We start from the raw sequence: 27,269 nt of genomic DNA, 5'->3' as shown, positions 1-27,269 counted from the left end.
AGAAAAGAGCAATGCAGTTGTCAAATATGATGTCAGTGTGAGCGGGTTGTGAATAGTTTTAAAGAAAGTGACAGGTCTTTCTGTTCCAGCAGTGCGGGAAAGGTCATATGGATGATTCCTATAATCTGACAGATCATCTGGAGTGATCATATGAAGCCTTTTGACAGCCATTGTCCCTGAATGACTCATTGTAAAAGATATGCCTTGGAGAGAGCGTAATAGCCGTAAAAAGTGATTCTGCTCCCACAGAGTTCCACATGAAAGTGGAAAGACAAAGCAGTGATGTGACAAAATGTCTTTAAAGGAGACATATCATGCTTATTTCCAGGCTCATCGATTTATTTTGGGTTACTGCTAGAAAAGGTTTACACGCTTTAATGCACAAAAAAAACACACCAGTTTTCTTATCTTAACCCTAAAGGAAAGGAATTAAACAAAAAAACATGGTGGGTCTCCTTTAAAAACAACACAGGGCCCAGTGTTATGACATAACTTGGCTTCCTGTGTATCTAATGTGATTGGTTAGGGGGCCACATGTGAGGGATATTCTATCAGGCGCTAGCAGGTAAAATCAATACCAGATCCGAGGTCTAAATATTTTCTTATTTCACACCACTTAGGGATTATCGGAGTGGATTGTTACACTTGACCTGGTTTGATAATGTAAAAAAAAAAAGTGCAGCAAAGGGTGCGCACATGTACATACACACTCTAATTTCCTCCCTTGACAAGTAAAATCTAAACAAGAAGTCTCGGACACCCCCTCCTCACATAAACACACAGTCCACCTCCCCGACTGTTCCACGAAGTTACCAGGAACCGCAAAAAAACAGCTCTGATGAAAGAAAATCAAACACACACGGTTTGATATTCTCCGCTGGAACAAAGGCATAAAATCTCAAATGAAAGCATGCGACGACTCGCACACAGCGCACGTACACACACACGTGCTTTTTGAGGTAATGTATGCATGTCAGCTCGACCACAGCGAGACATGTTTTTTCTTTCCAGTGAGCTCTCACGCCGCTCTGTAAGCAGTGTCTGATGCGTGTGTCTCATGCCTCACACTGTGACGAGTAAACAACAAACCACATGCATTCAGTGTCTGATTAGTGCAGAGAATGAAGGAAAATAGAGACTAATAGAGAGTGTATCGGGGAGTGTGTGAGTGTATAGCAGCCATCTGGCCATGTGGGGAGATGAGAGGCAGCCGGTGGTTTGGAGCAAAGGGTCCCTCGCACCGTTCCATTCCTCTATCGTCAGATCTCCATGTTTACCCTACTCACCCCGGGGACTGAGGCACCTCGTTCTCCCTAATCCAGCCAGCCTGCACAGCTCCTCGTCTAACATCGCATGCTGGAAGGATGTTTACGTTTTCCAGGATTTTGGGAGGAGGGATGGAGGGTGTGCAGAAAGAGTTGGGGGGGGGGAAAGGAAGAAGGAGTGCCAGGTAGAGCTCTGACGGTTGCTTCTGCCTCCTGTCGGAGTGCTTTTGCTTGGGGAAAAAAGCACCGATTGTGCTCAAGGAGAAGGAACACAACACCAATTGAGATCTCAACCAATTAGTTTTATTTGGCGGTTATATCATTACAAGCTTGTGTCTTGCGGAAGATCATTAGGTGAGCCCACACAAATTCCAGACAAGATTCCAGGGTTATGAATAATGCCAAATATGTCACACAGAATAACAAGAGAGATTTCTAAAGGGATGCAGAAAGCACATAGGCAAGCTTCTTGGATTAAAATATTTTTACTAACTGAAATTTAGGGTTGGAAATACAGTATAATATAATATAATATAATTGGACAAACCAACACTGTAGGGGAGCATTGAACAAGTTGCAATCTGCAACCACACCACTCGATGCCACTAAATCCTACACACGAGATCTTTAAAATATGTATGAATAATTCAAAAGTGCTGCTGATCCAGAGCCGTTCACCACTGGGAGGAGAACTCAGAGATGACTTTGTAACTTTTAGGTTTTACAAAGTGTGGATTCATCTTCAGTCCTGTTTATCAACCTGTCTTGGTAGACAGTCAAGAGTCCAGTCAAGCTCCAGTTTTGAGACATTTTAATGCAGAATGTCTACATATTTTATCTTTAACTAATACTCTTAATATATGTGTGATGAAGCACTACAACAAGCAGACACAGAGCAATGAAACAGTATGAAAACAATTCTGTAAAGCTACTTAATAGAAAATCTCCGGGGAGTATTTGGAACATTAGTTTTTAGAGGATAAACTGCACTCAGGTCAGTGAAGCAGAGCCGCTCCAGAAAATTACTCATGGAAAACTCAAATAAATAACTCCCCGTTAAACCATTCTGCAAATTTGGTACGGCGGTGAAAGAAAAGTAGGACTGTAATTAGCAATGCTTTGTTAATGTTTATACTAATATACGAGTGGCGTGTAAAATATTCATGAAAATTCACAAAAATAGCCGTTATTTGTTATTTCTCCACTGCCGGGCCCTTACCACAGATTCCAGTCCTATAACACATTGCGGAAACTTTGAGCCACGTAGGCAAAACCTGAAGGATGTTTCAGTCTCTGCGGTGTGTCATCCATCCAAAAACTAACCTCAGGATTGAATTGAGCAATGAGCAGTGTCAAGCTTTCAACATATTTGTTGGGCAATCATTCTCCAGGCTGTTATTGAGACTGGTAGTGCCGCACACGAAACTTCCAAACAAACCTCCAATTGGCTCAGTGTTTTGCCTCTTTCATCAGAGCAAATACTCAGCCAGTTGTTTCCCTAGAGAGACTCAGCTGCCCGAATTCCCAAACTCACTAGCAGGAAACAGCTTAATGCCCTTTTAACCCTCTCTGCTTGTGTGCGTCTGTGTGGTTAACATGTGTGCGGACGCATCATTTTTCCCTCTCGTTTTTTCCCCTCAACCTGGAAAGAGTGACTCATTACAGCGAAAGTGTTTGCTCATAGGGGAGCGCAGAGGTAGAGTTCAGCATGTGTGTCGCAGTCTAGAGAGTCTAGCACTGTATCCAATACTTTCTCGCTGCCGTCCCAGTGGCCTCGCAGCCATAGCAGCAAAACAATCCCCATCCCCATCCAGATCCAAAATACACCATACAGAGAAGGCGTTGTAAATCAAAGTGGATTGTCTGAAGGTGAAGCGTGAAAAAAAAAAAAATGCCTGAGAAGAGTCTGAAAACATTTTTCAATCCTAAAATGAACTATTTCCACATGCTCCGCCAGATGGTTGAGCAGCTTGCTGCAGCGTGGAATCGCAAAGCCAGACAAACTGTAACATGATCCCAAGGAAGCTTCAAGGGATGGATGAAAAGGAAACATCCATATTTGATTACTGGTGTGCCAAGTATGACTTTGTTTGGCAGCATGGATTAGGCGTAATTGGTCTTGGTAAATAAATTGTATTCATGAATGAGGAAACTAAATTACATCTGCCATCAATTCAGCCGGTGTAACTTGCTTACGATGACACCTTGCAGCACGGAAATGCAAAGCCAGACAAACTCAAGTGTTTCCAGTGAAATCAGAAGCATTCACACTTGATTACAGGACGCCTGTCTGCTTGCAGGTCACAGGAAGACTTGTTTATCCTTTGTCGATTTATTTCCACGGCTCTCTCAAATGTCCCACGGACATCTGCCAGTACAAACGGTCCTTTGCTTAATATGACAAATAACGATTGCTTAAATGCTCATCATTTCTCCCTGCAACATATTAATCATCAGCTGCAGGGACCCAGAGGCAAAGAAACAGAAGCGCATAAAACTTGAACTATCTCAGATGAGCCAAGTCTCTTCAGAATAAAGACGGAGCTTATAAAAGAAGCCAAGCCAACCAAGGGAGGAATTAGAGCTCTGTGGGGAATTTGGATGACTCACAACCGGCCAAGCAAAACATCAGACAGAAACAATCACACACACTTCCATACAGTTACACTGCGGCGTGTGTGTGAATTCCCAGGGAGCGCATTCCTGTTGGCATGATGGTAGAAACAAAAGATGGTAGATGGTAGTCGGCAGCTGCTGGCAGTTTAGGACAGACTTGAACATTGACACCTCCCACACATCTCTCGGTGAGTTGTTGGAAAGCGTTCAAGTAGTGCGAGCCTGCCTAAACAAGCAATTCAAAGAAGTTAAGCTACTTTTTTATTGTGAACTTGGGAAATGCCCTAGTTGCTGTTCATTAAGTCATTTCGTGGGAAGCCTACTGTAATCTGAGATATGTAATGTTTGAATCACAGAGACAAAAAAATTAATATAATTGTAAGTTTTGTCAACATTATCGTCCTCTGAGTAATTGTGTGTTGACAAAATGACCAAAATGCATCCCCCTTGTTAGCCTGCCGCCCCTGCTCTCCATCCCCTATTAGCAGAGAGAGTGCAGGGACAGAGGGGTTGTTTAGTTGACTTATTGATCCCTCATCTGACTGAGCTTTGTACAAGGTAGAATCCGCAGCCCTGACCATGAATCTGAAACCAAAAGAGTCAAAAGAGTCAGTTTGCAAGTCACGCTTAGATAAATTGAACCAGGTCTGACCTCCCCTGTTACAAATTAACAAGAAGGTCTACTGGGGGCACACACGATAACCACAGACAGGCTATTTAAGGTTTGAGTAATAGAAAGTAGGTGATATAATATTATTGCCACCATCTCAGTCCAATGGCCAACATGCCCATAGGGGCTGAAAGTGTCACTGTTAATATAAATCCAGTAACAAACAGCAGGTAGTTTTTCTCCTGGTCTTATCTTTCAAGGTTCAAGGTAATTCATTTGTCAGAAAGTGAAAGTTGGTAACTCCTTGATACTACACAAACAGAAAGCATGTACAGTTTTTTGTAAGGATATTGGCCTATAGCTTACATAAACATGTAAACACCCAGGGAATAATTATGTGGTGCATTTTTTCAGGTTAAATTTGTGTCTGGGTGAATGTAAACAGTAGCAAGGAGATGGTGACGATAATGACATTCCTTTGGGACACAGGGTCATAATATGTCAGATGACTCAAGTCAATTAGTCGCAAGTCATTTTTCCATGGGCACGTCAAGTCAAGTAATGTGGGGTTCTCATTTAAGACGAGTCACTTACCCAAGAAACTTCAGTCTTACAGTACATGCAGTATCCAGTCTTTACAAAGAGAAAAGGTAAGGTATTAGTACCTCTCAAATAGTGATATTATTGACAGATTTCTCCAACCTGTAAATGTGCTCTGCTGTTTCTCATAAAGAAAAAAAAAGTCAAGCTGTTAGTTTGAATCCTCTGGAAAGGAGCCTCCCCAACTTGCCGTGGGGTTTTGAGTCTTGAAACCAGAACTGCCAACAAAGCCTCATGGATGGAAAAAAAAAACTGTGCTAAAAATGTTTTATGGCTCTATTATAGCCCATAAACATCCATCATAAAGCCTCCATTTTCACTGTTTGGCTTTAGTGTTTTCTTCTTTCTTCTCTTCGCACGTCCAAAGATATGCAGAAGTGGAGTGTGTGCTACGTGGTGCTGTGACTGTACGTGATTGGCGGGAGGGTTTGTGTGTCTGCATGGGAACCTGCTACTGGTTTCCCCGTACACTACACACACCGAGGGAGGGGAGAGCCGCAGTCGGTCACACAGACAGACAGACGGTGGGTCTCAGTCTCCGCTCACACGGCAGCAGGGAGAAACAAACTCTCCTCCCGCCGCTCACACACCAACAACTTGTCTTGGAAGTGAAGTCGACGCGATGTTAAACAAGAAATGCTCCCGTTCGGTGTGAGCCGACAGCTTCAACAGCGAGGAGGAGACTGCTGAAAGTAGTGGGGAGGAGAAAAACTGTGACAGCAGCCGGAGACGCTAAGTGAAGGATTTGTGGACCGCACGTGGAAACACGTCGGTAAGTAACGTCAACTCCACGCGGTGCTTTTCATTAACGGTTTAAAAAAGTTTAATCAAGGCTCTGTACTCACGTTTGAGCTGTTGTCTTCGCATTATTGATTAGCAATTGGCGCTAACTGCGTCAACAACAATTCAGCCACTTTGCGGTGCGCGCGCGCGTTTACCTCATTAACCATGAGTGCACGTGCTGGTGATATCGAGCGGACATTGTTTGTAATTTTTTTCACATTATAAGAATTAATTTCGTTATATCTGTTTGACTTTTGGGAGTAAAACTGGGGATGAAGTGTTTTTTTTAACTTCTGTTTTGACAAAATTAGCAGAATTCATTTTCATTTTCAATTCATTTTTTGTGTTTTATGGTGTCCTCGGAGGTGAACCGCGCCCCCCCATTTTGGAGCTGTCGTTGTAAACAGAGGCTGTGGCCACTGTGTATTGAAAAAAAGTAAAATAAAAATAAACTGCAGTCTTGCTAAATCGTCTAAAATTTGATCTAAAGAAGTTTGGCCCTTGTCCTATATGTGACCTGGAGGAGGGAATATTCCAGTGAAATTCCTGTCAGCCCAGACAAGTGCATTTGGGTGTTGTCCAAGTTGACTGGCTGCCTGTTGTGTCTTTATCATCAGTGTGTTGGCTCATAAAAAAACATGAGACACTGTATCATGTGATCAGCATCTGAAGAAATCATCACAATGTCTAACTACAGCACTAGAGTAATCTGATGATGCTGTTTTTTTGCTATAAGGAGTAAGGTGTTTGTCATCCCCGATGCTGCTGGTGTTGTCTCCAGCGTAAATAATCAATATATTTGATTAACATTAAATCTTTGATGTTAAATACATCATTTAGATCATCATTGGCATTGCTTGTCTCTAAATATAACAACACTCAGCAGTCGTATAATCAGATTGAGATGTGTGCCAAAGCAGACCTGGCCAGAGGCATATGCATAACAAGTTGATGTTCTCAGGTAAAACCCCTGCATTTCCTAAATTAAGTATCCTTGTTTTGGATTGATCAGATGATGCGTTTTTGACATTATTATTCAAGGTAGGGTATGGTCAAAAACTAAAGCAAATATCTTGACAGATATTGATTCATAATTAGTGGCACTGATCAATTTTTGCATCGCAATTTCAATTTTCACTGAAAAAAAAGCTATTAAAATCATGATGATGTGACATTTGTTGGGGTCCGCACCAAACAAACATGTTTTCTTACATCTGGAGAACAAGATTTGTAGGCTGTAAAATGCTGTATATAACATCACTAAAATTGGAGATACAAGGCTTGAATCTTCACAGTGAGTATTATTTTTTTGTTAGAAGAAGAAACCAAGTTTACATTCTCTTTCACTTATTTTATTCTGTTTAATTAGCACTTTTTTTAGGCTCTGAATTGCTTGGGATGGCTCTTCCCTGAAACTAAAGATAGATAAAAGCTTGGTATATATTTTAATGCCTTTATCTCTGAAGAGCAATTACCACACATCTCCACAGCTGTATCTCTATGACAGGTTAGGACCTAGAAGGCCGTTTGGTTCAGATTAGCTGTGAGACTCCTAATCTCACCCTTGTGTCTCCCATTGGTGTCAACAAACCCGCTTACATTACAATATCTGCTTCTTCCCATGCAAGAGTTCAGGGCTTAATATGCTCTGGTACGCCATAAAAGATAAGATTATACCTTTCCCCATACTTCAGTGTCCAATTACAGTCAGCATTGTGTAAACTGTCGAGCTGGCTCCCTCCCTGTGTATCCACCACCTCAGCTTGTTCTGTTGCCAGACAGGACAGATATCCTTGAAGGCAAACATAAAGACATGAAAAGCCTCACTCCCTTAGTGGATCGTAGAATGAAAGCGGAACAAAAACCAGGCTGTCAGTGTTTGTGACAAAATGACATGAAGATCTGGAGTCTCTGAGGAGTCTGAATCACTGAGACTGTGGTTACCCTCACTGCGTTACAGAAATGATGCTCTCTCTTCCTCTCTCTCCTTTAAGCAACGACTCTGTTTTGCAATGGATTTAATAGAGAAGTAGGGAAGTGAAACACAATCTCTTTACCTCAGAATTTTTGCTGATTTTGCTCTGCGTATATCATCCAGATCTATCATTCTGGCTATGTATACTGACACAGTGCTGTTGCTTTTAGCTAATCCTTATGCAAACAAATTGTACATTCACTTTTGTACAGTTAATGCCTCAAGCCATTGCCCCAGCACATAATCGAGTCATTGTGGTAATGATCTCTGCAGTTGCGTTCGAGACATGTCTTTGTAAGTGCTCTACGTTTGCCTTTCTGCTGTTTACCCACCACTGTTCAGTCCCTCCCAACTGTTTTATTGCCATAAGGTGCTGGGCTATAAAGGATGAGCTCATTTGGGGGCCTGGCATGTCACTCATTGATTCATGGTTAGCCCATGCCTCCCTGGCACTACATAACCTTCAGTAGCAGCTGAGTCAAACACGAAAATGGATCGGTCTTGTCATGTCTTTCCTTTTGGAGGGAAAAGAGTAACACCAATTTCAACAAGCTGCTTTGATGAAGAGCTATTCTTTTTTTGCGATCAGTGTTCTCCATTATTGTACAACATAAAGTAGACATCCGCAGGATGTACACTATGTATTCTTGTCTACATTGACATTTGCCTTTCGTCCCACAATATGCAATGTACATTAGTTGCCTTACATATACTAAAAGGGGAAAAAAACACAACTCCCAGTGGCATTAAAGACACAAATTTACTGAGACAGTATGAAAAATGAACAATGAGATTATTAAAATGATCTTAAACCAAAAATGGTTTAGATCCTCTCCTCTTCTCTCATGCTCTTCCTTGAAAGTGCTTCCCTCTCTAAGAGCATTTGAGACACACTGCTGTAATGCTTCCTCAAGAATAAAGTGTCCTACAAATTACAGTAGTAGCATCTATCAGAGTAGCCAATTATGGATGCTTACATGGGTTTCTCCTGGCTATTATCTGTAAATCAGTTTGATCCCTATGCCGCGCACAACCTTTTCCTGTGCAAAACCTAGACCATCTCTACTGTTCAATCACACAAGCTTCTTTCCTGTAATTTCATGTCTTGCCGGCGTTTTCATGCACACAGTGAACTGTTTGATTCAGGCTCGGAGTTACATATGAAAAGACTCTTCATTTGGATCTGATTGTGAGGAATCGAGATGCTCAGCTCTCTCCAAAACAAAAGAAAATGGAAGAAATGTGTGCTAAAATAGAGAGAGCAGCAGAGTGTGGAGCAGCTCAGAAACCAGTGTACCTGAGTGTCAACAAAAGAAAACAGCACTGGATGCTGAATGTGGAGAAGAGAATGGTTGAGTTGCAGCACTGCTTGTCATTTCTGTTTGGAGAGTTTGAGATAACTTTGAAAGCGAGGTGATGTTGTTTAGAATTGTACTTTCCACCTCTTCAGCCATGTGTACTTTACCCGTTTGTCTTTACACACCACAACGGCATTGCAGATTTGAAGAATCCAAGCATATTTTAAGATTTCTGGATGTCTGCGATGGCAGAAGATCTGTGTTAATGAGCTTTGCTTTCTGGCATGCACATTGAGTTGGTTCTGATGGAGGGATTTAGTCTTAGATTTCAAAGTAATCTAAAGCAGACCTGAAGTCTTACCAAGCTTAAATAAGCAGTCCTACGCTTGTGCTTGTTTTTGACCTGGTATTAAAAAAAATTGCACTGCTGTTTTTATTTTGCACTCTCTGCAAGGTTTTTTCAGAGAAAAAATGCTTTGGCATTAGTTGTCTGCTGTAAAAATAGACAGCCAAGGATGGACCTATTGTGGATCTTAATTGGTGTTAACTGCAGACATTAGCGCTGATTTGGTTTTACACCCCCTGCCATGGAGCCGGCAGTCTGCCGACTACCAGTAAACATGGCTGGACCTGACAGAACTACACAGGTTCCAATAAGTCAGAGGCTAGTTTGACGACAGAGAATACAGAACGAGGTGGTTTTCTTGACGGGTTTAGTTCCTTGCATCCAGCTTAGTGGGCAAATATGACCGCTAACCTAGCCATACGACTGCGAGTTAACCAACTACCTTCCAGTAGCAATGGTTAGCGGTTACTCTTGAAAAAAAGCTACCAGTATCTGTCCATAAGGAAACGCCTCAGTATTGTAACTAACTTCCATCGCTCTTGGAGGCTGTGTACGGCCGTGGCCCAGAGGTGTTCATTGTTAGCAGTAGTTAAGTTACTTCAGCAACAAGTAAAGCTATCTGTCCAGAGTTGAGACGGAGCAGCCGAAGCACATGAGAAAATTCTTTCTCCATGAAATATGATCCAGTTTCACACAAATCTAGGGCTGGTGTGACATGTCGACGTAATTGATTATGTGAATACTTTGATTTACGTGAAGGTGTGTCGATGTGTTGGATGTAAGCAGTACTACCCGCATGCTCGAGCACTGGAAGCGCAAGTATGCAGGGGCGGCTGGAGTCACTGGATCCGGCGGTGCGGCGAAATGCCGCAGGTGGGTGCAGCGATGTGGGAGTGTCACTCCATGGTCCATGTGTGTGACGTGTTGGGAACCACTGCTGATCAGTTTGCCCAAAGATGAAACTTAAAATAGATAAATTGATCAATAAAAAAAATAATCGTTAGGTGCAGCCCTACACAAATCAGTAAATAAAGTTCAACTTATGAAGTTGTGTTTTTGTACAGCCCCTCTGGCGGTGTTCATCTTTTTAAACATCCATAGCAGCATCATTAAAATTAAGAGAGCATTTATTTGCCAAAGTATATGCCCCCAAGTGCCGGATGAGTCATCAACATTTTTAGTAGTTAGATGACTACTTATCTTACTAGAAAGTAACAAACTCTAAAATAGCCCAAGTTCCCTTATGGAGAGAATATTTCAGAAATAATGGGCGCTCCTTCACTGAACATGTCGTGTCTTATAAAATTCCTCAGTCTGAATTTGAATGCGTAGTTGTACAACATAATAATTCTTGCTGTTATTGGTTCATATCAACCAACGTGATAATAAATGACCTGCGACTGAAGCATTACTACTGCGCATGTCAAGACTGAGTTTGTCTATTATTTGTAGCTCATTGCTACACAAACCTGAGATTGGATTTTAATACATCACATGCTGGCATTGACAACACAAAAGCAGCAGGGTAGACGGCGTAATCTCTCAATTATTGTATGAGAGGTAACATCCACCATCTGTTCATGTGGCGATGTTGGATTCAAACTGACAATGTCGTGTGACATCACTCTCTAAAGATGTAATCTATGAAGATGTGTGCACTGTGGGAGGTTTTTCTGTAAAAATCAAGGCCTTGTGGAGCCATGAGCCAACATGAAAGATATGCTTGAGAGGCTGCAGATGATGCAAAGCATTTTATTTCTTTCATACAGCTTTGAGAGTGCAGTGTGAAATGAAAGAAACTTTGGTCTTTGAAAGTTTCCAAAGTCAGACAAATGTGAGGGGGAGGAGTAGATACAGGGGACTTGCTTCGAGAGGATGACTAAATTATCTGTTTGAGTTGGTTATCTTGCTAAGTATCATTCATTATGTTCCAAAATTTGCAATGTTGTTCTTGTGTATCTTTCTTATTCAGGGAAGGTTTAGTTGACACTCCAACTGCAAGTAATATCTCGAACATTGCCTTTCCTCTTGTTCTGTGCTGTTGGCAGACCTGATCTTGTTATTGTCTCACCCACAAGCACAAAAGCCTGTTGACACACCAGTGTGGTGCACCTGTATACATTTGCAGAAAGATGCGTATTTTAGGTGTTTAGGGGCTCCAGAAATACTAATGTACATGTTTTGAATATTTTTTGAGAATATTAGTAATAGATTATTCTTACATTTTTTCTTTTAAAAATAGCCAGTTTACAAAGCAAACTAACCTCTGTTTGTTTTTTAATCTCAAGAACGCCTTGAGGGAATTTTTCAAATTTGACACAGATGTCCACTTGGACTCGAGACTCAAGGAGGAACTGATTAGATTTTAGTGGTCATAGGTCATTGTGACTTCATGGCGTCCTATTCTTATGAATGCCAAATCTCAGGAATACTTTGACAGAATTTCTTCAAATGTGGCACAGACATCCACTTGAACTCGAGACTCAAGGATGAACTGATTAGGTTTTGGTGGTTAAAGGTCAAAGTTACATTTTTAACCATTACTCAATAATTCCCAACAAAAATGTACGATAGGAATAGGATAAAGTGATTAAGTTATGAGTTTTTATATCCAACTGTGAGGTAATTCAAAATAGTTTGGAAATAGTTTCCAAAAGGCTGGTTTTCAGTGACCTAAAATGGACAAAAGGCCAAAATGCATAGAAAAGGCTAGGTTTTAAGAAATACCCAGTGGATAAGGCCCAAGACACTGCTATTCTTGTTTGCAGCGGGTCCTGCATTACAGAAAAGGGAGCTTTCCTGTAGTTGATGCTGTGAGAATCTAAATGTTATGTCAGTTGTGGGTGTTCTCTTAGAAGTAAAGATAAGGCATAAAAATGTGTTTTCCATGCTTATCACTCTTTCTGATGCATGTGCACACATAAATGTTTGCATGCCTAAGCCTTGCACTTACCTTAACCTTTACTTAAACTTTATCCTGTTCTCACTCTCATGGTCCAAAACTAATTGTCACAAAGATAGGACAAGCACACACACACACACACACACACACACACACACACACACACACACACACACACACACACATACACATACACACACACACATACAATACATTCATGTCACTATCTCATCAAGTTTCAGTTGTCCTTCGGTCTGCCTTAGCTCCCTAGTCCACATCCATACTGGAGCTCACTAATTCATAGCTATATGATTTTAATGGCTTTCTATCTAAGTAATTCTCACACCAGCTGCCATCTTTCTAATTGCATGAGCAGAAGAGTAGATATATTTGGTAACTTCCTTCCTATATGTAACTTTATAAGGTTTGGCTTTGAGTTTATATCTCTCTCCAAAGGAAATTAAAGATCCTCGATTCAGGCACCTATCATCCACCTGTCTATGGGGCGGCTTCTGGAGCCTCTGCTACTGTGGCATGTTCCCATGGGCTTGTGAACACAAGCTGGAGAGCAGCACTGTGTTGATGGGAAAAGAAGTAGCTGTGCAGCTAACTCAAAGGCCACACTCCCAATGAGGTCCCAGGAGAGCCGTGAGCACGGACTGAACAGATTTCACATTAACACACTGGGCAAAGGGGGACCAAGGGAATGAGCAGAAGCAGGGCTGCTCCTTTTGACTGCTTGGCAATACACAGCCACAGTTAATGAAGTGTTTTTGAAAGGGGCTCTGCTTGGAAATGGAGTGATAAGCAGCCGTAAAATATATGTGCGTAGTTTTCACTGCCACAACGGCTCCTTGGCTCCCTACATTACAACTGCTCAGCCCTGTGCTGTGAGCATTGCATAAGACTGCTCAAAGTCAAACCATAAGCTATGCATTGTAGCTGGCTACATTTCACTGCCTGGAGGCTCCTGTCTGCCTCCTCCGTCTCTCTCCATCTTCTTGTTTTCTTCCTCGCATCCCCCATCCCCTTATCCCTCCTTCCCGTCATGCTTCAGTGGGCCACCTGAGGGGGGATATGCGCTCCCCTTAGCCTGGTGACAGCTTGCAGGGAGATGTGGGCAGCCTTTCCCAGCTGGAAGACGTAGGAGAGGAGGGAGAGATGCTCCGGATTAGGGCTTCCACAGAGAGGAACTCCGCTGGGCTGATTTGCTACGATCGAGCAACAACACCAGCGACTTTTCAACAATTAACCTTGATTTTCTGTTTTTGTTTTCTTCATTGTACCATCCCATAATTGAGAAAATGTTAGATACTGTGCCAAAGGGAATGGGTAAGGCTGTTTGGGCTGTAACTGTGAAGGCATATGTATATGTATATGAATACAGATGTGCACAGTAGTATGCATGTGTAGGTTTGTTGAGGCACTATACGATGACAGATCTCACAATTGTGCATTTGTTTTGCCCTTCAGCACAGAAATACCAAAATCCTTTTGTACAACAATTACTGTTTACTGTCTTCATGTTGAAGTCCTGAAAGCTCTGATACACACAAGTTTGAAACCACTACTCGTGGTGAAATTTTGAACTCTGCATTCTGCAATACATTCAGAGCTGACCTCAGAATACTGAATGTTGTATTCAGAGGACACGATGTCAAAGTCTTTGAGGTTGGACTGGCACAGCACAGGTCTTGCGGATCACAGATCTGAGCTCAGTATGGTATACACACACAGCTCCAGGCAGAGTTTTATACGGTTTTTACATGGTGCCTGCCTGGCTCGCCTAAAAGGCCCCGATTGAACAAGCTTTCCTTTCTTTGACAGAGGGCGTTTGGCGCAAAACAACTTTATTCCTTTGATCAAGGGTGTCGTAATTTTACAGTAAAGTTTAGGTCTATTTCTCAGAAGAAGTGTTTGGATGTTGTCAATCTTTTAAATTCCAATGAAAGGCATATTTATTAGCCTCTCTAATTACTCTCCCTAAAATCTTGGCTCAAGTTTTTGTTTACTGTGAAGTCTTGGATTGCTGAAAGTGCAGAGAGGAAGGGAGATGGATGGAATCGGAGGACGCTCAATAGAATCGTAAACTACCTAAAACAGAGAAAAGTGCACCAAACAAAGTTTGTAAGTCAGTTAGCCTTTTTGTATTTCTGTCTGTACCTTTTTATAGGAGATATGCACAATAACTTGAACACCTGTCCAACATAAAGCACTAGCCTGGCAATGCTTTCTCTTCTTCTTTGTGGAACCTGTAATGTCTTTGTGAAAAAAATGTATGGGTGGCTTTTTGAGATTATTTAATGCATTTTGTCGACCCCCTTTTAGCCATTACACAGACTATCTTTGCCTGTAATGCAATTCAGTATGAAAACACTACTAAATGTTGTTTTAGAAATTACCATGTAGCTGACTCACTCAACAGAAATTGAACAATAATAGCTTCATGAAAGTACTTCTTACAGCAGGGTTATTTATGCGATACATTTTTTTGTGGCTGTAGTATTGTGTCCAATGGTTTTATGTTCTGCGGTTGTTGAAGTGTTCCTTCAGGCCTGATGTAATCCTTCTTTAACAATAACCGCCAGTAAACAATGGCAGCCTTTCAGTCACTACGTTTTGGGGGTGGAGAAGTCGGCTTGTGTGCTCTTTACTGTCTGTGTAAACCTCCTGCTCCTGCAGGTTTTGCTTTCATAATGATCAGTGAATGAAGCCTCGACTCCGCTTGTTTCTCCTCGGCTGCTGAGCACTCAACTTTGTGGTCTGTTGTTGATTAGCAGGCCAGTCTGATGAAGGCATTGTTTTGCAGTTTGGCTTGCTTTTGCCTCGCAGTAGAGTAATTCATCGACTGGTTGAGACTGACAGTTAGGTGCATCAGGGTGGCCTGTGTCGTATGTGTGTGTCTCAAGAGAATGTGTGTGGCTGAGAAAATGATTAAGCTCCGTAGTCCTCATGAGAGCATTTGGACCCAATTAACCCACATAAAGAATAAAGAATTATGACTGTATCTGGCGTTTAAGCACAGTTAGGCCAACTAAGAACAGTTTTCCCTGACACCATCACACATACTGCTGTGTCTCTTGTGGTATATTCCCAGTAACCAAGAAATAAATTCACTACTAGTAGACATTGGTTTGCAATAATAGAAACATGATTGCTGCTCTGTATCAGTGAGACCTACCAGTACTCTTAGCTGCTCCAGCTGAAGTCATTTCATCTCTGCGAGCGACAGGGCTTCCAAGGAGAACATTGGCAAAGCATTTAGAGAGATGGAGCGTGGAGACTGGCTGCAAAACAGAGATGCAACCATTCTAACTCTGTCATTACTTTAACAGGCCATACACTGTGAGCAGTAGAGAGTGTACACATTTAGATTGGTTTTGTGTGTGTGCTTGTGGAGACTGAGGAAAGTGATTGGCCCGAGGCTGAGGCTTTAAACATACAAAAGACATAATCTTTACAATTTTAACTGTTATTTAACCGAATGATTTCTCCTGCTCGCTTCATGTCACTTCAGCCTCACTGCTGTATTTTTATAAAAGGGGTTATTCATCCTAAATACAGAAAAAAACCACATTTTTTCACTCTCTAGTGCAGTGGTTCTTAATCTAGGGGGAGACACACCCCAAATGTATCCATTATTTAGCCATCTCCCATTGAGATTAAAGATCTCTTCTTTCAAGGTGATGAAATTATAACTGGAATGAAAAAACTGAACTCTGCTCTTGAAGATTTAATTTTTCATACTTGTCTTTGATACTGAAATATTAACAACTGGCCTTCTTCTTCATTTGAATAAACCTCCCACCTGTTTGTGCCTCTCCTCCTACCTGCGCACCAAAGTACAAAAGCATTTTTCAAGGTCAGAAAAATACCAAATGCTGCTTGCGCTGGTGCAGTAGTTACACTGACATCTCAAAACATTGATTAAAAAACACTGTAATAAAAATCAAGTCTAGATGGCAAGATCCCAGTAGAGGAAAGTGAGAAAGTATGTGTTTTCTGTGATTTAGGAGACTTGAGACAAAGTGAGACTTTTGTATGAGTAGTTAGCCTGGTCTGTCCTTTCTGTTTGACTGAATTGGCTGTTTTTCCTTGCTTTCTTCTCCTTTTCAGTGAAGAGTGGATATCATCCTCTCTACTTAAACCCTTTGCCATTCCTGTCCACTCCTGCCTACTTCAGAGATGAGTGCCAAGGCAGCCATCAACAAGGAGGTCTTCATACCCCATGATGAGAAAATGCTTGCTGCAGTGCAGGTGAAGCGGAGGACCAAGAAGAAGATTCCCTTCCTGGCTACAGGTGGACAGGGAGACTACATGACCTTCATCTGCCTTTCAGGTCAGAGGACAAATGATAATCTCTTCTCTTCTCTTCTCTTCTCTTCTCTTCTCTTCTCAACTCTTCTCTTCTCTTCTCTTCTCGTCTCTTTTCTTCTCTTCTCTTCTCTTCGTGCTGTTGCAACCCAAAGTCACATTTCAACACGTCTCCCCTAATTCTCGCGCTAATTTTCACACTGATGAGCTTGTTTATGTTTCCTCTGCCAATAGGATGACACGCTAACTCAATTTACAGCTGGGCTTTAGGTCAATCCTTTTTGAATAGATTAGATTTAAACTGAAATTGAATTATTGTTTCAGCAGAAATTGAGGTTTAAATTATTTTGTTTTTTCCCCTGTTTAAACGCGAGCGGAGATATTGCTTGTTAATTGAATTAGCCATGCATATTATTTATGAGAATAGCTAAAGCCTGTTAATTTCAGTGCCAGCGGAACTGCTTATGAAGATCAATGACATTTCTTAATCCTACCATTTTATTGTGTATTAAAACTGCTTTGGCAGCAGATCACATCACTTAAAAGTTCAAAGGTACTTAACTGTGAAAAGGAAGAATTTATCAGGATATCGATACAGCACAAAGGCCTGGACTGTTTCTCAGTATGGGTTTCAGTTTCAAGGTTGCCTTGCAGTATTCTCGCTACACAACACTGAGCTTCTGTTTTTACACTCTCAGATACAAACACATAAAAGCCTGTTGTGTAAAGTGCAAGTCACAAATTAACCACAGGTTCTTGAAAACACACACTGCTCTTCTGAAGGGTTTATGATGACTCATTTCTCCTTTGATATGGAAATGAGTGTCGGTTGATATTCACTTGTTATAATGTCAGTCTCATCAAGTCCCCAGCAGCAGCCTTCACCTCTGTGCTCCGTTTGAGCTCTGCTGCTCCAAAATCGGTTTAAGTCAATGGATGTTGGTCTGCCTGGCAAAATTGAAGTGGATAAACGATCTGCTCTTCTTTTGAACAATTATCAAAACAGAATACACAACATTATATGGATAGATAAGAGATTGGTTTTGACTGGAAAGCTGCTGGTTTGAATCCCAAATGTAGCTGTGAAAATTGGAGCATCAGCAAAATCTTTTTTTTTATGAGTCCTGCCCTCTTTGTAGTCTTGAAATTGATAGTCCATGTGTTTGCTTTAATCTTTTCACCATTACCATGAATGAACAGGAATGTACAATGAACAGTACACAGTAACAAAGAAAGCCCTTTTCACATCATTATCAACAGTGTCCAAAGCCAACCCAAAGTAAGAGAGCTGGGAGGTATAGTGATTTGAGTGTTGTTTTCTGCAGAGCAATCATGTGTGAACATAGAGAACCCATGTGTATGACTCTGTGTGAGCAGGCAAGCCCCCTGCTGATGTGTCTTTCAGCCAGACACCAAACCAGCTCGGTTTGTTACTGACTAATCTGGTGATTTACAAAAACAAAACAAGACTTTTTCCATTTGAGAAGTGATTGTACACAATTATTTGGCCTTTTGGCTTTTAAATTATTATAATAATAATAATTATTAAATATATGAATCGATTATGAAAATGATTCTGGTCAGGTTTGTGCCATGGTACTCAGCTAATTGATTAATAATTAGTTTGCTCATCACCACCTCAGATGGCTGTAGTGAACTTGGAAATACGAGATTAAACAAAAGTACCCCTAAAATTTGGCAAATCATGTAATTATCTAAAATTGCCTAGTCTTTATTTGGTAATTGCGTGTGATTTGTGGCCATGCTGAGCAGTGTGTTGTCTACACCCTCAAGACTCATTGAGGATGCATTTGAGATCACATTCGACCACATTCTCTTAGCAGCGTGTCTGCACGTGTGTCTTGGGCCACATTGAAGGACAGACTTCTCAACTGACATCTGCCACAAAACAACATGAAGAAACCACAACAGAATGGATTGCACACTACGTGATTTCCATGTGGTTCACTGTTAAATTACATTTGTGGGCGCTCTTATCCTCCAAATGTTCACAGCAGATTTGTGAAACTAACTTTGCAAAATGACTACATGAAATACAGTTAACAGTCATATATGTAGACAACTTGTTTGATTCCTGTAGAGAAACTTCATAAACTTTGTGAAACACTGTCTATGACACATTGTTAACTATTTGGCCCTTCTTGAAGATGAAGATACTTCTTTCTTTGTGTAAAAACTGTCTTAGCAGTTTGTTCTAGTGATATAGGTGTTTATCTGCATGTAGAGTGGGGAAGTGAGATCACATCACAAGTGGTCACTCGAGACGCATGTTAATACCAGGTGTTATCTGACGGACCTAAGGCTGTCAACTTGTTATCGGCTCACTCAGACTGCATGTTTATACCAAATGAGAGCAGCCTCTGTGTGTATGTGTGTGTCAGTGTAACCTGGACGGAGGGAACAGAATGACTGAGACAGGGTCAGTCTCAAATTGCGCCGAAAGGTAGCCAATTTAAGGCCGCATTAAAGTTGCTATCTGTGGAGGATTTACACCCCAGACCACTACAGTACATCATCTGGAAGGAGCAAGATATGTCTGCTACAACTTTTCTGTAAGGCTGTGGAGGCCTAAAGCTGGACTGTGTGACTAAAGCAACTGTGGGCTGTTTTATCCTTACTTCATTTACCTTTTACATAACGCCACTGAATAGGTGCGTCTTCTGTTTTGCTTCACGGGGGATGTAAGTGGGAGTCAAGGCTCTCTGTTTTTTTGCATAGGACTGAGAAACCCAACTGCCATTCATTCACTGCCATCTTTGCTTATTAAGAGCAGGAGACATAAGGCTTGTTCATCCTCCTGCTGAAAAGCCTTTTGTTGTTTAATGTCTGTGACTCTTAAAGGAGGAACATTTTGTCTCCTACTCTCATTTGAAATACAATATTCTGTATGTGTGAATAGATGTTGCATAATCAAAAACAAATCAAGAAAATAACACAGTTTAGCGCCACTCCTACCATCACCTAAACCAAGTTTGTCCTTCTATAGTTGGCTTATTTCAAGTTTTTTGCTGTCTGCTCTGTACTAGCAGGCGCCTGACTAAGCTGCTGTTTTGTATCACATGTGGGAGCACAGAAGTGAAGGCCAGCACTGTTGTGTAGTTCACTTAGTCATGTGGCATTTCTTTTAGCCAGCCAAGCATTGTTCTGAGTTGTTTGTTTGTATGTGTGTGTGTGTGTTCCTGTGAGTGTACTGTATAGCGAAATCATGAATGTGAAACCAGGCTTCGCCTCCCAGCGCATTGGGGTTACAAGGCTGATGTGTGTGACTTTGAGTGTTCAACTTGTGTGTAACTATGTGAAAGCACTGTGTATGTACGTAAGGGTGGGGGGAAGGAGGTTGCTGACAGTCTCATGGCTGCAGTAGCAGATAGTTGAGGCCTGAGGGCCATACAGTGGCAGAGTTATGTAATCTGTGGTATGTCACGGCTAAAGGAAGCCCACAGTATGAGGAGCTGTGCTGTATAGACAGCCACGGGCACTTCTCTCTCAAGCTGAGCAGGGTGCCACGATGAAACACCAGGCCATCACTGCTGCTCTAATTCCACAATCATATGCTGTAATGCAGTCACAAGATCTGAATGAATACAAGAAAAACAAGACAGTTTTAAAGTACTGACTGTTGGGAAGTTTCTTATCTGTTTGAGACAAATCACTGCTTTTACAGGCATGTAAAATTGATGTTATGCAATTGACCTTGTAACCGCAACAGTCAGTTTGAGCTGTCTTGTCATGAGTGGGTGACTCGGGTGTTTGTTGAACACATGGCTTTTTGTCTTAGGTGGAGAGCTACATCTGTCAGAGGAACAATAAGGCCTGGACAGCTGCCACTTTGAGAGCAGTGCTTCTTGTTTCAGTATTGCATGTGACTCCAGGAAAACAAGACTGGTTCAGCTCACACAGCTAACTTTTGTTTGGCTTCAGGGTGAAATAATCAGGTGTAAGTCAGCAACACAGAACAATATTATTCTTAAATTCCCTTTGTAGCAGTAAAACTGATTTAACTTTTTCTTTGCAGTTTGCCATAACAGTCTGATGGTTTTCAGTCTGAGTCAAATCTCTCGAGGTTTGATTGTGGTGAAAACACAACACAGATCATTCACAAGACTATGCGATATATGTAATACACTTGAGCTAAACTTTTTTCTGATACCGTTGATGATCATGACAGCCATTTTCAACATCATGTTGCAGTATGGAGTCATGATGCATCTTTCTTTCCTATTTCCCTACCTGTACATTTTACTTCTTACAGATAATTTTCAAATTAAGTCTTCACTAATGCTCATTATCAAAGATATGAGTTATAGTACCACATTTGCTACAAAACAAAACACTTTTTAGACTTTCTTTTTGTTTATTTTGAACAACAGGATTATTGCAAACAACAAAGTGTTTTGCGTCTTTATCTTAGACAGACATTCGGGAATTTTGAGCTGATCCCGCTGTGATGAGATTTTCACTACGTATGATCCCTTTGACCTCATACTTATACATGTTCACACAGAGTTGCTCAACTGCACACATAAATGTATGTTAACACTTTCACAACAACATCAGGGAACTAGATGACATAGGAGTGTGCTGGAGCGAAGCCAGAAGCTTAACATGGACCAAGTTGGTTTGAGAGCTTTCTCTTTGATCACTGGGCTTCATGCAGTGCCTTTATGGCTGGACCCCAGGGCTGAAACACTGGACCGCCCACAGAATGTTTGGCAGGAGAGATGTGAGGCCAGATGATTTAGATAAGACACCGAAGGTTCACTGGAGCAGCCTATTAGTCTACATGGTTTTCATTTCATTTTTTTTTTCTCATCTGACAGGAAAACATATTTTCATCCTTCCCCAGCCCATTTCTGCTCTAAGCAATCCTAATTTTCAACACCTCTTTTGGCCTGGTTGCTTACATCTGTGTGTGTTTCTATGTGTAACTGCTACAGGTTGGCGGCTATGGGGGTTTAGTGAGGGAAATGAGGAGCCATCTGTTGGTTTCCAAATCATATTATGGAAGACCAATCGCTTATTTCCACTTACTAACTTTGCTTTATTGATGTAAGCCAATGTTCTTCTGCCCGTTATCTGTCACTTATACATGCTTTGTGTGTCTGGCTATATCAAGTGTGCTTATGTGCCCTAACGTACGACATGTGCTTTACTCCTGCTTTTGATCTTATTTGGGATATGTGTGTTTCATACATGATTCTAAGTTGTGTCTTTGATTACTCAAGGTCACATATTTAGCTTTGTCATTTCTAGACTGATCCAAAAAACCCAATCATAACTAGGATACTTGTGCTTATGTAAACACACTCATTGTTGCTTTATGCTAATATGTGCATTTCCATGTGGGAAGCATGTGGGCATGCATGTTTATGGGTGTATTCATGCACAGTGTGTTTATGCAGGCATGTTATTATGTGGGTTGGTTTACATGTTTAATTTTAAGCGTAGGCTGTGTCTTACGTATGATATGCTGATGAACCTCATGCTGGTGTCTTGGTTAGTGTGCATCTCATTTTGTACGTTTGTGTATGTTCGTGTTGTTGGTTTTAGACGTTTAAGCTTTATCACAATGAGACCATAATATAAAGTAGAGAGGATGTACTTAATCATTTCATCTGAATACCTTTAATTGGAGCCAGTGATTTATGACACTAGCATATATTACAATCACTCCAATCTATCTTGCACCCATCAGTGGTGAGCCCCCTTTGTTGGAGGGACAAAGATCTCCCGCTTTCTTTCAAAGAAACACATTCAGTAACAGATCCCAGTGTCCGTGTTTTCTCCAAGGCCATGTAGAATATAGATTCTTCACTTACCACACAAGTTTGTGTATCGTACTTTCCATCTCACTCCATTCATCATCGGTGGTCTCAAGGCTATTGATTACACAGTGAGATGGATGTATGGATCCTGTAGCTCACTGGTATATCAAGCTGCTCAGGCCAATCAGAAAGTCAGATCAGTTACAACCTTGGTCACTCGGTTCAAACACACATCAGTCTGAGTTTTGTTATTGATGTACATACATTTAAGTTTTTGGATGTGTTTACCAAGGTTAGTAGATCCTCATTAGTCCACATGGATACATATTTATAAGCATCTTGGAGGATTCAGCACTGCACATTAAAAGAGGTTTTATTTTGGAGAGAGTATACAGTAAAAATGTGAATCGTACAATCGAAAATTGTACCAATGAAGACATGGCAATTATACATTTCAGTCTATACAGTTTTAAGTTTAGCTCAATACTGTTCCTTTCAGCATTTTTCTGCATTTTTCCAACTGATAGAACTTTTTTTAAACATCTCAGGGTGTCTGGACAAATGTTTGTTAACGAGGATGAGCCTGGCATGGGTGTGTGGGTGGTCTGTGTTTTGTTGTGAAGAATGTTGCCTTCTGTGCGTTTCTCACAGGGCCAGTGACTGATGCTGGCCTCCCAGTATTTACCGAAAGCAGAGACATGCAGCCCACTCACACAGGACCAGATACATCAGCATGACACTAATACCACATTCCCTGTTAAGTCATGTGTGTGCGTATGTGCGTGCATCCGCGTGTACGTGGCATCCATATCAAAACCTCTTTGTATCAGTGTGCTGTGGCAGTCTTTATCTAGACTAATTAGGTTCTTGCAGCAGCTCAGCTCATTTTTGTGCCAGACCACTCTCTAGAACATTAACTGTCTTCACCCCTCACTTTTGCCCTCTCTTATCACGTCTGCCTCCTCCTCAACCCTTTGCCTCTAACCTCCTCCTGGCCAAGATGAGAGTCTTTTAAAGTCTTGTGAAAGGTTTCAGTGCTTAAGTGACCTGAGCTTTACCTAGGAGAGCTAGTGCAGAAGTAAAGTGAAGGGGCAGAAGTGAAAATATTAAAGAGATGAAATGGCAATCTTTTGGAAACTTTGAAACAGTTTTTAAGAAAGGATGTCAACATACATTAGGTCTGTCACTTCTTATTCAAACATTCATTCCCTTTTGTAACATAAATTGCCAATTTCCTCTGAAATTGTAAAAAAAAAAACATCCTCATTGGCGACAACTTGTTCCCAGTTGTTTGGGAACTATGCGTCCTCTCCTGTGGCTCTAACATAAGAAAGTGAACACACTATCTTTCTTCTACAGGATTAGGAATAACAATATTTTTAAGTAACACTTGTTGAGCTACAGTGAAATATTTGAGCTCTAATTCAATTCACCAACATTTCAACATAGGCATGTTTCTTTCAATTTATCACTTTTTAAATAGGAAACAGAAAAGCCCATTGATTTTTAAAGACATGCTGTTGGCCAGCTGCATAATCCCATGTGCATGGACTCCAATATCTCATTCACTTGCTCACTCATAGTGCTCACACATACACACACAAGCACACAGCTGGTGGAGCAAGATAGATGAAAGGCTCAGGTGCTCTGCAGGTGGACTGAGGTGTGTGTGTGTGCTGTTGCGCATACTAAATCCTCTTGCTGTAGAGACGGACAGTGTGTTTCATCCACTCTACAGAGACTGAGTGTGGGTTCGTGTGCGTGGTGGAAAATCAGTACATGCCCCAGCGGTTCTGACAGCTCTCTTCACAGTGCTTTCCTGTACCAAAGCCAAACTGTCCATCATCCTCCTCCATCGGCCCCTCCTCTGTCCTTTACCGTCCAACTCAGTCTGCCTGCCTTCTATCCAGACATCACTTTGGTTCACAAAACAAACCTACAATTTTGCTTCCTGATCTCCTAACACATCAGGCATATTTCGGTGAGCATTTCAGCTGCTGCTGGGTGTGTAGTCTTGGGTGTGTGTGGCCTGTTTTCCAGCAGAAACAGCAGGTAGCTTTTTTTCCTCAAAGAAATCTGATCATTGGTGCGGTGGTGGAAGTGCGTGGTTGATGGTTTGGAAGACTCCCCTCGGCTCTCTCTATCTCTTCATTCGCTCTTTGGTGCAGCTCCACTCCTTTTTTAGGATTCTCTGTTTAAGAACAGGAGGGTTCCTGATTCCACAAGAGAGATGGGAGATGGGAGATGAAAGAGATGAAACAACGGACTGGGTATTCTTTCATTGCACCCGTTTAAAGAATATATTTGACTACAGGGAGTTATTGTGTTAAGCTGTGGCTTAGAGCTGATACCTTTATTTCGTTTACAGTTGTTTATAGTTGTTGTGGTGTAGCGATAGATTTCCTGTCCTATATACATATAAATTTAAGTAGTCTTGAGGGAAACTGTTCTTCTTTTATTTCAATTATATTTGAAAGGAGGAATGGTTAGAGCACACAGTTTTATCTAGGACAGGGCAATAATCCGATCTTGATAAGGGTAACGCAATAAAATTGAAATTGATTACGATGATAAGCTTCGGACATTTTAAACGATGTGAATATATGTAACAGCCTATCACACAGCAGAAATAAACTCCACAACAGGCAGTCGGTCTGGGTTTGGACTTTGTTTGAACTCCCACTGAAAGTAGATGCCCACTGGATAAGAGTGGAACCACGGGGCAACTTCAGTACAGTGCCCACAGCGAACAAAATTAAACAGACTTGCAATATATTTTAGTGCAAGAAAAGGAAGAAAGTGATCACTTTATGAAACACCTGTTGAACAAGCCGGTCGCAAACTTGGAAAAATGTGACATCATCAACACTCTGCTCACTTTAATCGCTGCCCCAGTCTACACCTGGTTTGGTTTTACACAGCCAAACGGAGCTTGTTAAGCGAATGTAGTGAAAGTGAACTTGCTATATCCTCCAAAGCTGAGAAAAAACAAAACAAAAAGGCTAAAATTTATGTGAAAGTGTTTTTGGATATATCAAAAACGACAATATTTAAGAGATTAAGATTCAAAATATGCTGTCAGTGGCTGGAAACCAAAACGGGAAAAACGGAGGGGTATGATTGTATGGACCAAGGCAAGCTAACATGTATTGTTTTGTTAAAGCAGATAAAGCATTTTTGCAAACCTAAATGTCATTTAGATGATCTCTTATCTCTCTTATGATATATTTTTTATACCACAAAATATGTTTTAATCCAAACCTTTTTTGCGCGGTTTAACTAATGAACCCTCTGATTTCTTCAGGCTTCAGTCATTATCAGGATGTTTGTGATAAATATTGATACTGATCTTATGGAAGAAATTATCGTAATCATCGTTTTTTGCCTAAGCACCCTGCCATAGTTTAATCCATAAGAGAGGTAAATAAAGACCTTGAACTGTAAGAAGAGTCTTTGATCTGATACATGAAGAGTGGCCGCTCACGGTCACAGCTGGTCATTACAACAACAGAACTAGGCGTGGTTCTTCTTAACCTGAACACTTCATGGCTACTCTCTCTTGTTTTGACAGAATGGTTTATTGTGATTAGGTTATGTTTTTGGCCTTCTTGCTGGAATGTACCGTTGTTGTTCAGAATGTTGTGGAATTGTTGATGGCACACGACAGCAGGGAATGGCACAGGGAGATGAGGTGATGCGGCCACTTAGGGATCATTGAGGATGTAATTATTTGAGAAGAGGACCACACCACACATGTTTTTGATACTGTGTACTCTGACCATATGTGTTGGCTCACTAATGGAGCAAAGACCGTGTCAACACAATTCCCTGTGTACCTGGAAAATCATCTTTGTGGTGTTCTCAGCTTTTGTTATGTGCAAACAAAGCTTTGTACCCCAGACCCTTCCTCTCATCTATGCAGTGTGAAGTGTAGGGAAAACAGAGGAGGGAAGGAGGGAAAGAAGAGAGAGCAGTAATAAAAGAGCGAAGAGCCCCGGCCTTATAAAAGTCAGCCATCCATATAATTAGCTGATGCTCCGTTCTTGTCAAACTGAGTGAGTTCACAACTAACATTTAATAAGCAACTTAAGTCACTCAATCCAACTGACTTTCAGACACCTTTCATTTGGCTGTATTAAAACTGTCTGAAGATAATGAAAGTACAAACAGCTCATATAAAGAAAGATATTTTTATTGGTTGAAAAATTGGGCTCATTTCAGAAGAGTTCATAGTTATTTCAAAATGTATTGACATTCCTCTCTTATTACAAAGTGTCCCGCCAGTGCATTAACATTCGAGACATTTTACAAAGCTATTATTGCAGTCTATCACAGCAATTTGGAGGCAGTCCTCTTTCAGGTCAGGGAGTTGCTAGATAAATGGTACAAGTAGTCACGTACTGTCGGGTGAATTGGCCTTGTGAGGATACATTTTTTATCCTTTGGACCGTCCAACAACTTTAACGTGAGCGTTGTTCATTATTGATCCAGAACAAGTCTGATCCGTGGAGGCCCCATCTCACAATGCACAGAATTCAAAGGCTCCGCCGCAAACGCCCTTGTGCCAGACACCACAGGACAATCCTTGAGGTGCTGTGTCCATGCCTCGATGGGTCAGAGCCAAGTTCGATCCACGGCGGGGCCTCCATGGTTCTGGCACTTCCCACAAATGCTCGATCTGATTGTGATCTTGGGAATTTGGAGGCCAGGTCAACGCCTGTCATTTTAGACTAAGTGAAGGAAACTAAGGAAACTAGTTGTTCTCTTTTGTTTT

At 41.3% G+C, this 27,269-nt stretch overlaps 1 protein-coding gene across 2 annotated transcripts in view; it reads left to right on the top strand.

Moving 5' to 3' along the window:
• Nucleotides 1-5,603: 5,603 nt before the first annotated feature.
• stxbp6 (syntaxin binding protein 6 (amisyn)) overlaps nucleotides 5,604-27,269 on the top strand; it is a 61,054-nt gene continuing 39,388 nt past the window's right edge. For both annotated transcript variants that reach the window (XM_084381967.1, XM_084381968.1), the window contains exons 1-2: nucleotides 5,604-5,863; nucleotides 16,512-16,734. In XM_084381967.1, coding sequence (XP_084238093.1) covers nucleotides 16,581-16,734 — 154 coding nt within the window. In that variant the 5' untranslated portion in view covers nucleotides 5,604-5,863; nucleotides 16,512-16,580. The remainder of the gene's footprint in view (nucleotides 5,864-16,511; nucleotides 16,735-27,269) is intronic.

This window comes from Pagrus pagrus, assembly GCF_965226575.1.
Source record: "Pagrus pagrus genome assembly, chromosome: 18".
In the NCBI taxonomy this organism is placed as follows: domain Eukaryota; kingdom Metazoa; phylum Chordata; class Actinopteri; order Spariformes; family Sparidae; genus Pagrus; species Pagrus pagrus.
The sequence above is the reverse complement of the archived record's forward strand: the minus strand, read 5'-3'. Positions and strand labels throughout refer to the sequence as shown.